At 38.9% G+C, this 17,283-nt stretch overlaps 1 protein-coding gene and 1 long non-coding RNA gene across 3 annotated transcripts in view; one reads left to right on the forward strand and one right to left on the reverse strand.

Moving 5' to 3' along the window:
- The window catches only part of slc4a11 (solute carrier family 4 member 11), a 53,407-nt gene that overhangs the window by 5,264 nt on the left and 30,860 nt on the right, over positions 1 to 17,283 (forward strand). For both annotated transcript variants that reach the window (XM_088639380.1, XM_088639386.1), the window contains exons 2-3: positions 10,247 to 10,297; positions 12,360 to 12,482. In XM_088639380.1, the coding sequence (XP_088495506.1) occupies positions 10,247 to 10,297; positions 12,360 to 12,482 (174 nt within the window). The remainder of the gene's footprint in view (positions 1 to 10,246; positions 10,298 to 12,359; positions 12,483 to 17,283) is intronic.
- LOC148679054 (uncharacterized) lies at positions 1,865 to 6,489 on the reverse strand. Its single transcript, XR_015926934.1, has 5 exons — positions 6,380 to 6,489; positions 6,169 to 6,290; positions 4,145 to 4,223; positions 2,512 to 2,597; positions 1,865 to 2,424 (listed from the first exon to the last, which is right to left on the reverse strand). It is a non-coding gene; the product is annotated as an uncharacterized LOC148679054 (long non-coding RNA).

Here is a 17,283-nt window from a genome sequence, read left to right on the forward strand (position 1 = left end):
GTACAGTGGAGCAGAATTAAACCCTGAACCCTCCCCTCTGTCTGGCTTCCTTATCTTGGCATCTCTATGCCTTAGGGTATCTGACCCATTTCTAACTTGATGTTTTAATTATTTCCACAACTTGAAACATCCAATCATGGTTTCATGACTTCTATATTCACCATCACACTGTACAATATTGGTGCTGGAGCATTTCTTTCTCATGGGTTTTTCGTAGTTTTGTTTCTTTATTAGTTTCAAATTTACAGTCAATCATTGATTGACGTTTCTGAGGTGAAGAGCCTTAAGACTTTTTTCATTCTGTTTGTGACATTTATAATTGTGAGATTAATTGAAGTGCTAAAAACGAAGAGCAGTTTTTATCCTTTTGCAACTGCTAAGATATAATTCTGCTAGAAAAATGGAATTATACTTTTCATAAACTTGGAAAATGAGTTGATTGTGGTTTTGTGTTGGCGTGATAGGCATCAGGTATATAAAGAAGCAGTAACATTAGGAGAACTACAGTATTATCATTGTCAAATACTGTAAGTGTAGTTCAATAGCTGCTACTCTTCAAATGTATTTTGTTGGAGATGAAGGGTACAAGTATATCAGGGATAGCGAGTAGATGTATAGAAGGAGCCCCACAATGAACTCTGCAATCAATCTATGAATCAGGAATGTGCATGTCTCTCTCCTCCCCTGATGAAGAGTAAAAAAAAGTTGTGTAATGCTTTCTGGGTTTTTCAGATACTTTGTCAGGGCCCCCACGAGGGTCAGATTGTTTCAAGATGTTCAAGGACATCGGCATTAGCCGATGAATTCCAAGCTTCGATCCAGGACTGCTTTGGTACGCATGTGTATTCAAGGGCTGTATAGAAAAAGAGAAGTGGATCTGAGTCCGGAGAATCTCAAAATCTGTTGCTGTGTCAATGGACCCTGTGCTCTGACAGCCGATAAAGAGCAGGAAAAAACGAGTCTTACAGCAGACAGCCTCAGTAAGTCATGGAAGTGTTTTCTATTTCCTACAGTACATATCAAAAAAGGAAAAAAAACACCTCAGAATCTCTGAAAGTTTACATAGTTTAAGTGTTTTGCTATTAAGCAAGTTATTTAAACTTGATTAACATCTTCACAGTTGGAATCCTTAGAGCTACTGTACAAAGGGCAACGCGACCTGGCTGAATGGAGCCAAGAGGAGAAAGGGAACATGCAAACAATTAGCAGGATTCCCTCAGAAGCAGCGTGAGGAGGAGTAATAGCCACAGAGCTAGGAGAATATGCACAAACTCTGGGGCAGCCCCAGGGAGAATGATTCCTTGTAGGTGAAGTGATTTAAAAACACTGGGCTCAATCCTGCAGAGAAAGTAGCAGAAAAAGAAAGACAGAGTTTAGCACAAAAGCCATCAGACTGAGTAGGTTCTCTCTATTCCCAAATGTCTGTTGTCCTCTGTGGGACAAAGATTTTTTTCTGATATATTGACTGTTACTTGTGGAACTTTCCACAGTGATTTCTGAGCCTCAGCATGTTGGAGTCTGAGTGGAAGGCTGAGGAAACGTGAACGCAAGACCACGGCAGCAGTAGTATTGTACCATGGGCATCTTTAATTGAGGTATAGGGGACAGTGCCACTGATTGAAGTACAGGGGACAGATCTAAGTACTGTATATGCTGTTCTAATCACTATACTAATCACTACTAACCCTAGCCCTAACCCTCTGGTGTGTCATTACGTCTCATTTGACCAGACTGCTTTCTCAGGGAACATGGTAAAATATCTTGGAAGTTTTCCACATACCGCTGTCTAGGAAAGGATTCTTACTGACACCACAAATGGACACCCAAAATCTAATGTCCCCATTTGAAATGTGCAAGGCACTGTAGCACACCAACCCTCTTGGCCTCACTTCATCGCTTCTCATCTCTTCCAGCAGGACATCTGTCTCCTTATTTTGGTTATTTAACGATTCTTGTACTGACTGGCAGTTTTCTGAAATAGTTTTTAGTTCTTAATTCCCCCACCTTTGGGCATCGCTGCACTTCAGACTGTATTCATAAAACACTTGCGAAATGTGAGTGAGTGGGGATTTTCATACAGTATAAGATCGTCTAGAGGACGTAAGGAGTGTAAGTTTACTCATTGTTTTCTGCTATTTCAAATGTAAAAAAAAACATTAATTGGTAGATTTACTGTAATAAAGCTTAAGAACTGAAATACTGTATCTTGTTCTAATAGAACAAAACCTCTCTTTAGTATTGACTGTTGGCGGGACAAGAGATGTGTGGCAAATACGACCCAAAACCAACTCTTCCAACAATATGATTTAATGTTCTTAGGTCTCAACATTAAAGTGTTGATTTCACTGCCAGGCTCTCAAAGAGAGCTGTAGCCAATCTCCTGTCTCCTGTTCTTCTGCACATGCTAGAGAAGACATTGGATTCCTGCAAGAACAATTTGAGAATCAAAAAACTTTCTTTACAGAGCTGACTGGGTTGAGGCTGGATTGGGGTTTTGAGCACAGTGTTTACCTGTTGACTCTCAAGTTGGGGACACACCCACTTTCCAATATTTGCATTGATCAGGTAATTCCGAGGTTTTCTTTGCCAAGGGAAACCTGCCAAACGTGAATGGCCCGGAGTCACAATTAGTAAAGTAAATATTCCTCGTTCATCATTACTCAAGTTTCAGATGCATTAAACAGGCCGGTGAGAACTTTAATCTGTTCCATACGTCAGCCATGCCCCTGTGAATTCTCAGCCTCACTTTTATAACAAATTCCCTGGAATTTACTCAGGCATTTTTATTATGTTCTTGTTCATACTGTATGTATGTGAAATTTCCAGGTGGATTTTACATTATATAGTATATACCACTTAGTGCTTAGTATAGGAAAACAACCACATTTTTATCAGTGTCATACAGATATTTACTTAATGGCAGAATCTGCTGTGTAATCCTCATTATTCTATACTAGTTTTATTGTATGTTTCTGATAAAAGCAAAAAGAGATTTTATGTATGTGTAAATCATTGGCTGTACAGATTTAAACATCTGTTGTCATCTCTGTGGGTATGATTGACAGAGTTCATTTTCAGACCTCATCAGGAAATTACAGACATCATAACAACATAAAAAACTTCAATACCTTCTTTTCTCTTCTCATGCTATCTAAAAGGGAAGAGCTGTTAAAAAATGGAGAAATGAAACAATGTGCAGTTTCCTTTAACTAAACAAAACATGTTTCATCTTGTGTCTAAGGGTGCAGCCTTTGGATGCTAATGTGAATTAGTGCAAGTGATCAGCAGGTCCTGATTTCACATTGTTACACTCATGTTTCAAGCGCTATAGCACAGGAAAACAGGAAGGAAGGGGGTGGTAACCAGCACAAAACCTCTAGATCTCTTCAGAGAGATGCAAAAAGGGGTGTTTATGACTTCCTTGAATCTGTTTCTCTTTTCATTTCTGTTTGATTGCACAGTCAAGAAAGGCTGCAAATTAGAGGAGAAAAGCTAGAGAGCCTGGTCCATACACCCACAACTCACTGTGCAAAGAAACATTTCCCGTATTCTAAATGAATTCCCTTTTAGATTTCAACTGTGTTCTGAATTTAGATCTGGTTTGTTCTGAATTGAAGAGATTTAGCCTCCTTAACCCTTTCGGATTGTGAAACTAGGAATCCTTCTTGTTGCTGCTCTTTTTGCAAGATTATGCTGTGCTTTTTGTTCTATGATAACAAAACCTAAACACATTATTCTGAGCTTGAGCATAACTTCCCTTGATTAAAATTTTACACTTTTTTCTTTATACCTCAGCATTCTGTTTTGCTTTTTTGCTTCCCCATGTTATCTAAACGAGAACATAGAATAGACTGTATAAACACCAAAATCCTTTTTGTGTGTAACTTTCTGCAGCACGGAATCACCCATGACACGTGTGTTTTTGTTTCTACTACCAGTATAGATCACTTTTCACTTATCAGATTTTCTCCATAATTTTTATCTAAGTTTTTTTGAAAATCTCTTATTAACCAGTTTTTAACTTATCAAACTACTAAAAGCATCCATGTGTGCATAATTTGGTCTATAGCTACACCTGTTTTTAAGTCATAAGAATTTATCTTTTCAAGTTTAATAAATACAGATTGTAAACTGTTATCATCACCTTGTTTCAGGTATCTGTCTTGCAGGTTGTATTGTATATATAGTTCCATCCCACCAACTCTTCTGCCCTGCCTTTGTTTCTGAAAAAAAAAATGACCCAACAATTTTATACATATCCCTGTTATTCATCCCCCCAACTATGTTCCACACCTTACTGTAATGTCATAGTTGCTTGACAATGTAGTAGACTCAATTTTCTGCAATTTATTTATGTATACTTCTGGCATTGAGGTACTGTATATGCAATTACTGTATTAACATAAAGTCAAATAGAAGTGAACCATTATACTGTAGAATTGTGGAACCAAAAATCCATTATAAATAAAAGATCATCTCTGTCCCATAAGATTAAATAGCTAAGTACCATTTCCCACTCTTGTGCATTTGCAAACAAAACCAGATTGTTTTCCATGGCGAAAGAAACCTGACATTTTGCTGATAATATGACTGCTGCTCACAGAGATCATACCAATGCATAGGTTAGAAAAAAATGTGCTTTTTAAAGAGGAAACATGTTTTCACTGTCCCTGTTTTGTAAACGCACATGCAGAATCTTGTCTGATACTGCATCTCAACGGGGTTTGTCTGCAAATCTTGTTTTGGTCCCTTCGAGTTTCCTGTCAGATCAGCTTGTGGTTAAGTTGCAAGAGTGCGAGCAGTGATGACACAGCCTTTGTCCTGTCTCAAGATTGCTGTCGTGCCAACCCCTGCAACTTTTTACATACAGTATTAGACAATATAAAGTCTTTCGCTTAAAACCTACCTGAGGATTTCCATTCGGTGGCAGTTATGTTTTATACTTTTATAGGGTTTAATTAATGGCTTTAAAAAAATTGCATGTTGTTTTTTGCTTCCTGTTTGAATCCTGTTTAAGACTGGTTTGACAACTCTGCACTGCTTTTAAAAATAGTTCATTGTAGTCAAGAGAGTGTGATATTCAGCAGCGTGCCATCGCTGCATTGGTTATATAAAGAATTGCTTTAATTGCCTGTGGCTTGTCTTGTATTGGCATTAACAATTGCAAAAATCAATTATCATTATGTATACAGTTTATTAACTTCTGCTTCTGCTTCTTCCCAAATGAAATTCCTAATCTTGCTGCTCTTATACAGTAGCACATCACACAAAGATAACAATTTGAAGATCTTACAGTACATGAAAATTAAAGATAACATCATTGTGGACATGTTCCTAAAAGAGGTAGTGTTCTCAGCTTGCAGAGCACAATAGCTGCTGAGCCATGAAGGGAGAGGCAGGTTGCCTGCAGTAAAATACACACAAGTAATCTGGCTTCAGCTGAAACAGGGAAACCCACCTGAACCCAGAGTTCAGAGGCTATGTAGACCTATCACTGAAATTTGATTGCAGGTCTTTAGGGCCTAAGTGTCTGCCTGGCTCTCAAAGCCAGATGTATTAAAGAATTTCTGCTGTTTTAACAGCTTTGGAACCTCTTACAAATGACAGATCAGAGGATGTCCTTCAATTTTTTTCTTACAATAATGGGTAATCATATCTGTTACTTAATTTCTGTTTTCCATACCCCATGTTTCATTGGATGCCTTCGCCGTTTACAATTACTTCCAAAAGGGTAGGTTGCGCACTGGGGTCCTTTGAAAATCCCCCTCTTCAATTTTCAGCTAAATAGGTGTTTGACCCCTGGAGGAGTAGAAACCAACTGTGTCTTTTGCAGCCTTTAAGAGTGTGTGTTTCAAAGAAGAAACATTTCTGTTTCTGAAAAGAACTCATGGTTCTTTTCATAAAGTCTCAGATCAACACCACAGGAGGGTCCAGTCCAGTCAGAGCCCTTCTGAACACCAGTCCACATGAGGGATGGTTTCTTCTTTATTTCTGTAGTTTAGAAAAGAGGCCTAAAGAGAACTAGTACAAGTGCAAAAAGGGATTCATGGCAATGCTGGGAATACATGTCTCAAGAAGAAAATAAAAATAATTTCTTATATAGGAAAGAGTCAATTCTGTGCCTGTACAACAGCCCTAATGTAAATGAATAAGATATGCTTTACTCACCTTTTTTAAAGCTGACTGAAAAAGAAAATATTAAAAAGTAAAGTTTTAGTTTTACTTGGGAGTACTGCACTTTTCAACAGCCTTCTCTCTCCTCCCTCACCTTCTTGATTTGAAATCTGATGCTGCAAGAAACCAGAGCCAACACAAATCAAGTTATGAATTAGCCATTAAAGAAATTGGGTAGGAAAAAGACAACAATAAATTAAAATACCTGGAACATCTTGTCCCTGCTTAGTGATTTTGAAATTACTTAAGCAAATATGCCCGCTTGATTCTAGTCATTATAGTCAGGATGAAAATGTGTGTGCGTTTTCTTCCTTGTTATGACCCGAGTTCAATAAGCAACAAGGTACCTGTAGCTTTGTGTACTGTGAGGTCACAGCTTCTGAGGGGTGTTACACCCTCCCAATAATCTTCTCACTGTCATCTTCGTCTGGGTGAGTACCGCCATGCACAGATATCTCTGTGGAGACAAATAATTATGTCTGTGACATTACTTTACTGTATTAGACTTTATTAACTAAAGTTACTTGTGTTGCAATAGAAAGGACACTTTGATTCCATAGCTGTGATAACTATTTTGGAGGTAGAGGTAAGTCTTTTACAACAGTAATAATGACAGAGATGCAGATTTGTGTGCTGTATGTGTCATTAATGATATAGTGGGTGGGTGTAATCACAGGGCTGGGTATTATAATAGACTCATCTTGTCCAGCTGGTTTGACTGTATTCACAGCTGTATTCACATCTGCGGGCGGCACTTTGACATGAGTGACCTGGTGCCTGGATGGTTATGAAGCTAATAAATGACGTGAGCTTTCTTACTGTAAAAATGAAGAACAGAAATGGCTCTTAAATGTGATTTTTATTATTCAGTTTATGAAGAAACAGAAAATTAAATAGGGAGCTGATTGTGTAGTGAACAATATATCTCTGTAGGTCAGGAAATTCCTGTTTTAAGAGACTAAAACCCATTATATTGATTATTGATTACAAACAAAGCACAATGATCCAATGAAACAAAAAAAAGAATCAACAATTTTCATTTTAATTGGGTAGTACATTAAACAGTTATCTGAATTGTTACATAATGAAAAAGTCATGAAATCGATGCAGGAAAATTATCTTCCTGAACTGTATGATTGGTTCATGTTTGCCCCCTTCAAATTCTGTTGCTAACAGTAATACATCCATCACCACAAAGGTGGTTACTTGTGTGTCCTGAAAGAGATGTGCAAAGAAGCGGTGAAAAACAGGCAGAGTGAACACAAATACATGGGCTTATCTTTTCCTTCCCTGAAATTGAAGAATCACAACAAGCTGTTGCAGTCTGTGAGGAGTGCCGTGGAGGTGTCAAGGATGATCAGAGACACAACAGATGTTGTTTGGACCAGAAGCACACCAGTCAGGCAGGAGCCCAACTGCTCTGTTGGGGGGTGGGGTAGCTGAATCAGTACTGAGGTCAAATTCTCACCACAGACACCATATTGAGAAATGTGAGGGAATTTCAAAAATGATATTCAAAATTAAGCAGTCAGTACAACTGTATGAAAATATACTAGGAGCTATACAGGACTGCAGGTCTTATAGAGGACCTAAAGGTTTCTATAAAAATTAAGTTATGATTGCTTTTTTGCAGGTGGTTTTTAATATGAATACTTTCAGCATGTCAATTACTGTGTGGTATCCAATGACTCATAATGCTTGTTTGTAGCACATTATTGCTCAGTAATTACAGATAATAAGAGGTGTTAATGGATCTCTACATACTACTGTACATCAGCAGCTGCTGTTCCTAGACACTAAGGGAATGGCCATGACTGTGCTCAGTCCTGCCCCCTTGAGGCTCTGTTTGACTCTGAAACCTGATGGTAAGACGTTTTGGCTGATTTTAAACCAAGGAAATGTATTCTAACCTTTTCAGAGTACAGTGGGATCCGCCCCATTAGAAGAATCAATCATTCCTCACTCTAAAAGGACAACATGAGTGACTGTCAGGTTCTCGAAGAATATTCTAATTTAAATACACAAATAGAGGTTTGCAAAATCTTGCTTAAATAAGGAATGTAACTTATATTGATTCTGACAAGGATGGAAAATGAAGCTAATAAGTGCATATTGAACAACTTCTAACAAAGACCTTCAAGTCTTTTTAATTAGATAAGGAAATATTTAATTCTGAGCTACCAAGTACAATATATCTCTAACTCACTAACTACCCTGGAACTCTGCACTGTGTTTCTAGCAGCCTGTTCGGCTTGGGCAATATCTTGTCATTATTGTAATGGGAATGTGCTCTGTTAATTTTTAAAATATATTACTGGGTATGTTCCCACAATCTGTAGCTTTCCTGTCCTTCAGCATACAGTATATCTCACTGGGGTAAAACGCAAGGAGGTAAAATGCAATAGCAAAACTCATAAAATTCTATAGTTATAAACTTTACACTTTGTGTCACATGCTAACAGTTCCCATGTTTAATCAGTTCTTTTTTTCACAGCTGGTAATCAGAGCAATGTTCTTGCAGAATCAGAACACTGAAGAATTCCATACTATACTGGAATTTGTATCTTTAGGACATCCAGGTTGCACAGAGGGTGAGGGGGAGTTGGAGGGAAGGACAGGAGGTAGGGGCTGCCCTGAGAGGGATCCTGGCTCTTGTGTGGCTTGAAAAGGTTCCGGAGAAGGGCCAGGGCTGTAGTGCAACTATAACGCTGTCAGCAGTGGACAATTGGAAGGCAATGCCGAGTCAGCAAGAGGAAGTCAGCTAGGCAGCTCACAGGATGTCCAACAGGACAAACAGAAGAGAGATAATGGAAACAGCAATGTGGGCTCCAGGAGTTGAGTACCAACAGCACAGCTTACTGTGCTGTAGAAGTCCTGGGCGTCAGTACAGGGCAATTGGAGCCTTTCTGACTCAGACATGGTCATCACACGCTTGCCTGCCTTACAGCTGGAAGATGCGGGAGTTCTTTGTTGTGAAAGATAACTCCTAAGGTGTTGGAAGTGCTTTAGTTGTTCACACACTGATTGTGAATCCGGATTGTTGGTGCTGGGATGTTTGCATTTGGAGCCTTCTGATGGAGGAATTTGGTTTTACGAATGCTAGGTCTAAGTTCTTCTCGGGTGCCTTAGTAATTATGTTGACGATGCTATCAAGTTAATTAGTTTAATTATAGGTCTGTGTTGCAATGCATGTTGATTGCTTAGGATGCCTGGATTTTTACAGGTTCAGAAAAATGAATGTGATGGCATATCCATGGCTTTAAGTACACGTCCAGGACAGCAGTCCACTGGCATTCAGAACTGTGCACATCAGCATGTCTTTCATCTTGAAGACATGTTACTACGAATCTTTATTCATAGAACTTCTTATCTGTCTGTTTGCTTTATACTGATCAGCTTCTCCTGATTCTGTAAAAGGATTTGCTTTCCAATTCAGCCCAATATAATGTCTTACCTTTACCTCTTTGTAGATCTAGTGTAAATAGAAACTTTTTAAACAATAGAGTTTGTGCAGATGTTTGACAATTGAAAGCTCTTTACAGTGCTGGTGGGAAATACAATTGATTAATTGATTTAGTACTGTTAATATAATAATATATTAAGTTTATACACCGCCTTTCATGACAATATACGTAGGTAACAATATATTAAAGTTTACAGACGCTGGCTTAGAAAAGTGAGTTTTGACATTTGGATTGTCATGAAATGAGGCGTTTGGAGGGCAGTCTTATTACAGTATACTGTCTCCTGAGCAAAGCTAAAAACAGAGCTCACTAAATAGAATCAAAACAATGATGTCTAAAGCACTGAACATGAGACTTTATTTTGTTATGACAGGAAAGGTGTGAGTAAGAGTGACAGGGTGGGATTTATAAGTGAAACCTCTCAGTAAACATCTTTTGTCTGTCTGTGCCGGCAATTGTTCGGTTCTGTCTCTCCATTGTTCTACAGCTGAATAAGAATGTCCCCATTCTCACAGAGCCACTCAGATCCTGCGGGTGCATGCAGAGGAGCAGAGCTCTTCTCACCCTTTCCTCCTTCCTTACCTGACCTTTCCACTCTCTCTGCACAGAGGCTCCACCTGCCGGAATGTCCACAAATGGATACTTCTTCCAGGAGATGGGTGAGTGAGGCCAAGTTGCTGACCCTCCTTTTAATATGTCTTATACTCCTGAGTCAGGACAGATCTGCACATTGAGAATTCAGTGAGCTTTGAAACATGTCGTCAGCTCTTTTTGATGCTAGTTTTATTTTGAGATGGGTGTGAACAAGCACATGCAATGGAAGACTAATACGCAAACTCAGTAGGATCAATCAAGTGTGGAAAATGAAAGTATTTGTGATGCAAGGTGGGTGAGTCTGCCTGCAGTGTTTCAACATGTGCAGTAGCTGGGTATTGGGTCTGTGGCACCTGCCATACATAACAGCTGCATTTTTATGTTGACTGACATTTCTTTATAATATTTTTACCATGCTTCTTTCCATTTAGATTTCCCTCACACAGAATTGTAATGACTGGGAAAAGGATTTTTAACTTATGGTCAGAACTTATCCGAGCAAAGAAGAGGTCTGGTTTTATTTGGCATATGTTCATTGCTACAGACTGCCCCAGTTTAAAATAAATATAGTTTTCTAAAAGCTATCATGAGTTTTTAAAGAAATAATCATAGGAGATAAAGTTTACCCAGCTAATGGATCATTAGTTTAGTTTGAAGGTTTCCCTGCATTCCCTGTCATCTGTTTTACTGTCGATGCATTAGCTTGACTTTGGATTTGATGTAAAAAGAAGACAGCATTGCAATTATGACTGTAAGACAAGATTAACATTCCTTCAGCTCATGGCTGATAGAAGCTGAATTGCAGGAGTATCTAAAATAGTTAAAGACTATGATTTAAACCTTTGATTTCCAGCAGGAGCTTTAATAGTCCACAACTTGAAGGAAGAGAGAGCAGTGTTGTGCCAGGGTGCTATAGTAAGAACATAAAGCAAGTTATAAATGAGATGCCATTAGACCCATCACTGTAGGCCATTTGGTATCAAGTAGTTAACTGATCTGAGAATCTCTTGACACAAGCCATGGCTATTAAGGTAATGACAGGCTCCCACAACCCTTTAGGTATGAACTGCATTCTGTTCTGTGTTTTAAATATACTGTAGCTCCAGTTCGTAGAAGGTTCTACTTGTGTCCTCTAGTTCGTGTTTCACAGTTGATGCCTTGCAGAATTTTGAACACTTGAATTAGTGGATCAAGAAGTTGAATACTTGGTAGTTAATCTACACTGACAGCCGAAACAGGTTTGTTATTTTGAAGCGGAATAGGTAGATACTGTAGGTTAAGAGAAAACCAGCTAACAGGAAGTCAGCTGTTTGTCCTGGCATCTCCTGTTATTACCATCTCCCTTAGATGGTTATTGATCATCTTTTTTCTTCTTGTTCACAAAATGCTCTATTTTCCATTTAAGAAATAAAAACCTTCTGCTAAGTGAAATGCAAAGTAAAGATGCTGTTAGATCTGACTGTTACTTGTAAAACAACAATTAGGAGACAATTTCTTACACTGAATGTTGAATCTCTTCTTAATTCTTTAACATTTTTTGCTTTTGTTCTACCATTAACCATCGAAACCCAAATGAATGAGCTAATTTCCATCAGTGCTTTACAGGAAATGACAAGCAGTAACTCGGGGTGTCCAGCTCAGGGGTCTGTAGTTTTGACAGGTCTGCCACTGAGAGACCAGGGAGCTGCAGGGCTTCAGTTTCCATTCCAGCTGAGCTCTGCATGGCTCATTAAGAGCAAATATTTGCATAATTTTTACTTCTTCAAACCCAGCCTCATATTGTCTGACTTTTATCAATGCAAAGAGGAGAAAGAAGGTATCTGAGATAATCACTGGTACCATCTTACTGCTTTTACTAAATAGACCTCAACATATCAACATAATTACTGACATAATTTTCAGAGACTGTTTCATCCAAATTCCATTTCTCATGTCCATTTTGTCTCTTTCTCCAGTAGCCGTTGCCACCAGCTTTTGAAAAAGTAGAAGACTTAGAGATCAGATGTGACCAGTGAATTAGGTCTCACTAATTTCACTAACAGGGCAGTGAGCTGTGTTTGCAGTTGTGCCAGATCAGTGTGCGGTGCTAGGGTTGGAATGTGATCCTGGCTGTGTTATTTCTCGCAGAGCTGCAAAAGAGCACTCCTGAGGACAGCTGTGAGGGCAGAGAAGAGGGACAGGACTCACCCATTGCCTGTGAGGACAACATCCACCTCTATGCCAACACCCAAGTGCAGCCAGGGGGCGCTGGTGAGTTTCTACCGCTGAGGGCTGTGTTGTGGGCTGTGTTGAGTGGGAGTGTGATCATGTCTCCAGCAGTTTGTGAGTGTATGTGTGAGGTAGAGCACCAGAAGGCCCTGATTCTAGCTGTATATCGCACTGCATCTTAAAAGTTTGATTCATTTTTTTTTAATTGTTTCAATAGAACAAATAAAGGCAAAGCTACTAAAAAAGGAAATTTAGGTACTTTACTGTCTGTATTAGAATTCCCTCATCGTAGTGACAGATAAGCACTGCATTTTGGAATCCAGGCTGTGCAACTCTCACACTGAGGGTGGGAGTACCGGGTGTTAGTTCTCAGCTGGGCTCATGTGGTCATTGTCAGCACCTGTGCAGGTGTAATCCTTAAGTGTGGTCCTTAAGGTGATGATCCTTAAGTGTTTTAAGGTCTCTTCTCCATAAATTTAGCTGTACATGTATACTTAACAGCACTGGGTTTAATTGTGGTTCATGGACCAACAACTCAGCCAGGAGTCTGTGGCCCCTATTGGCAGCAGTATGTTAGGCAGGAACTGGCTGGGCTGGAGTGGCATCTGTTCTCAATGATCTGTTCTCATTGGATGCTATAAAAGTGTTCATGTTTTCTTCAGCTAACATCTACTTCACAGCAAGAAGAGAGGTATTCAGTGTTAAATTTCACCAGTTTTCTGGTTGATTAACAATCATCTGTTGTAACGTGGTCTTTTAATGAAGCTTTTTAATATATATATATAGTTTTTATTTACAAACAACAATTTGCTGTGCAGATGAGATGAAAGTCCCAAGAATTAATGGCATCTACTCTCCAGAGCTTTCATTTGTCATTTTAACTCAAGACAGCTGCTTGAATTTGAGTTACTAGAAAAGCACAAAGAAAAAATCCCTGTTAATCATTCTTTGCTACAGCCATTACTGCAGTATATCATGGTAAATACAGTATACAATAAGAGTCATGCATTCCTGCCATTGTTCTTTGATTTTCAGTGGTTTCAGCTGAACCACAGCCCCAGTGCAGATATCTTAGCCAGCTCAGTATGCCCAACTTACACTTACAAATAACATCTAGTTCAGAAATAACATTCACTTTACATTGATATGAGACAACAAACAAAGCCAATGAAAAGTCAACAAAATGTGCCTGTGAATCTCGAATGTATAAGACTGACCAGTTTGCTCCTAAAACACTTTATAAGCCCTAGGTAACAGTTTATATTCACAGTCTTTGCCTTTATAAAAACTGAAATGTGGCTGAGAAGTGAATAATAGTAGAACCCTGTCACATTGATGTGAAAGGAAATGCAGAGAGATCCAGGATACTGCCATGCCCTTCCAAACACACACAGTGACAGTCTATGGTGTTTCTTCTGTTTATCTGGAGATGAGAGACAGAAGCCATCCGTATTCCACTGTGTGTTGAAGACTTTTCTCTCACCCTCACAGGAGGAGCGATTAAGCAAGAACTGTAGTCTGCTTCTCCACCATTAAAACAAAAGTCACACTGGTGATGCTCTTTTTTTTGGAAAAATCAGTTGTGGGATACCCTTCCGAATGAGCTTCATTTAAAATTCTGAAGCTTATACATTATGCCAGTTTTATCATGTAGATTTATATTTTGTGTCATGTTTTACATTTTGCAAAATTAAGAGTGACCATTTTTTTGGTAAATGTGACTGTATTTTTTTATTTTATATCCTTGGAGTTTGGATTTAAAATTGCAGTTCATTATCAATTGTCAATTGCATTTTAGTGGCTTTACTACTGTAGTCCACACACCAGAAGATGGGAATGAAGTTCATGCATATTTTCATCAGAGACACCCACCACCTTCCGCACTATAAATGCTGCCAAAGCTTAAAAAGGCTTAGAAGAGCAATGCAGAGCTCAGCAACTGCACTGAGACCAGCCATGGGGATTACGGTCCCCTTCTGATGCACCTGCCAGTTGACAACCTCCTGGAGAATTGGGGACACTAGGAGACACCACATGGCTATTTGGGGTATTAAAATTATGAAAATCAGTCGTTCTGAAGCGCTGCACTCAAGCACATCATTGTTCAGCGATTCCAGCAGAACATTTCACACGACTTGGGCTCTAGCCTGCAGTGTCCTGCTAAGAGGCAGGGAACTCTGGATGGGCACAGTGACACTGGTGCAGCAGAAATGCCTCCACTTTACTCTCGACAGCGATGCATCAGTAAGGAACAAGTAAAGGTTTATTCCTTGCTGAAAAGAGAATTAAAGTTTCTCACTTTCTGCCTGATCTGCTGTGCTGTGGGGCTGCTGGTGCAGTATGGCTCTTCCACATCATTCCATGCATTTCAATGGGGGATGAATTGTATCTCCTAATGCATGTGAAGTGCTTTGGGATTGTTTGGGAAGAAAATAAATAAATGCTAATGACAATGATGGTGATGATTATTGTTTCACAGTTTAATAGAAATATGGGCACAGTTTTATTTAAAACATACTGTATTCATGTAGTAATATACTGTACCTTCATCATCCACTCTCAGCAGGCTACTGTTATTGTAATCAGGAGCTTAGAGCCTATCCAATGTACAGTACCTTACTAATAGGCAGTGAATTAGTAACATCTGGCATGCTTCTTGGCATGTTGAATTAATTTTTTTAATTACATTTCCACCAGTGACACATCCATCCCTGCCGTTATGCAATTCAGATTCCTTGTTCCAAACCTGGCTTCCCACAGCCGCACTTCCATTGTTAATTAGGTTTAATTATTAACCAATTAAGTTAATTGACTTTTAAAAGGAGAAAAGAGAAATATCCCCATTCCTGATGTCATTTAGGAGCAAACTGACTTTTAAAATATCTTAATTCCATGCATTTTCACAGTTCTTTCCAGTTTATCGTGAGTGCAAAATAATTTTTGCGGTCTATTTCTCAGAAGACATTGTCAACATTATAAATACAAAACATAAAAAACAAATGGAATATAAACAAATGGATAAAATGACACAATTGAATGAAAGGTTATTGAAATGCAGAGGAGCAAACATGCAGCAGAAGAAATCAGGTCAAAATTGTCTGAGGCACATGTTTGGAGTATCGCAAGGAGCAGTGCTGGAAATCAGGGCTGCACTTTTGCATTTAGATCAATGACTCCATCTGTGGTGAGACAAGGAAGGTGTTTTTTTTTTACAGATGATTGAGGAAGGCAACAGTCATAGTACCCACAGAACAAAAGACACACACGCATGCAGATGAAAAATCAAAGTAATACACTAGAAAAGTAAGAATATAATTTAGAAATTCCAAATGAGTTAAGATGAAGTTAAACAACAGAACATCATCTGGTAGTACTTGTAGCAATGAAGCACAAACTCCAGTTCCTAACTGCCCACAACTGCAGTCCTCATCTCTAGCATTGTCTTTTAACCAAGAATATAACTCTTCATATTGCAAAACTGATCTTTAACTTCATTCATGAGTCTTTGAGTTCTTGAGTCAGAACTGAATAAGGTTAGAACATTTTCTAACAGTAGTTATACTGACAGTATAATTGGTCTATGATTTAGGATAGTGTTTTCATGAACTCTTGACGAATTGATATAGTGGCTTTCAGGCTTGATAGTATTTTGGCAATGTAGCAAGATGAAGTCATGAGACTTTTTTCTCCCTGTTTCTTCACTTTTGCATGAGGCTGTCTAAATGAGATGGTCTCATACAGTACATTCCCCTGGGCTGGAACAAAGATCAGATCCCACTGACTGAGCACGTTCTATGCACAGTAAAACCAACATTTTCATTGGTATGTGCTGATACTGTGCTGATCACTGCAGTCCTGCAGCATGACATACAGCAGATTGTGCTGGCTGTGGCCCAGTGAGGTACTGAGCGGGAGGTCCTCTGTTACCCTGGAGAGGGATTTCCCGTGGTTATGGCTGATTGCATTGTTTGCTGTATTCTAAGAATCTTGTTAAATGAACAAACATCCCATTCCCCCTGGCTTTAAGGCTGAGCTCCTGAGTTTTAATTAGAAACTGGCCTCTACAGCCAGCGTACTAGATATTTTTGCCAACTTTCTTACAAGAACAATTGTAATTGTTTCCCTGTTTAAATCCCACCTCATGTATCTGATTGAAGGACTGCTAACCCAGTTTTGCACTGCTGTGGGCTATAGAACTGACCTGGATTTTGGCTATAGTGTCACAAGCATGAACTAAATCATTACTCTCTTGAGAAAAAAAACATTTGTCCTTCCAGTTATCAAACATGCAGTAGGACATGCTATATTTAATACTGAAGGACATGCAATAAACACATGTTCATGCCAGTACTCTGTATTGTTCCACTCTTCTGTCAGAAGGCAAAGACTTTGTCCTCCTCGTAAATTACTGAAATGAAGAATGAATTCCCAATTGGGCTGTTAATTAATTGAATCTTAAATTTGCATGGAAACTAGCATTGTTTGCCCCACAAATCATTAGATATAAATTTGAAATGCCATTGTTTCTTTCTTAGGACTTCAACCACACTCTCCATTTAAAGATATTGAGGACAACGTCAGGGTTTGTTTCTTGTGTGATGAACATGCTGTGTGATCCGGGGAGACCTCAAATTCTTACAATCTACCCTCAGTCTGTGTGTTAGCAGAGACTTGCTGCACTGAGGAGGATTATACTGCCCATCTTCTGAGGGAGGTGTATAATGTGTGGAGGTGTATAATCAGGAACATGATAAATCAGTGTCACAAGATTAAAATAAGCGTTATTGTTGATATTTACTGTGTATCATTAGCAGTTACTATAAGATCTTTAATGCTTGTGTTT

Source organism: Lepisosteus platostomus, chromosome 1 (genome assembly GCF_059453375.1).
Source record: "Lepisosteus platostomus isolate fLepPlt1 chromosome 1, fLepPlt1.hap1, whole genome shotgun sequence".
NCBI lineage: Eukaryota > Metazoa > Chordata > Actinopteri > Semionotiformes > Lepisosteidae > Lepisosteus > Lepisosteus platostomus.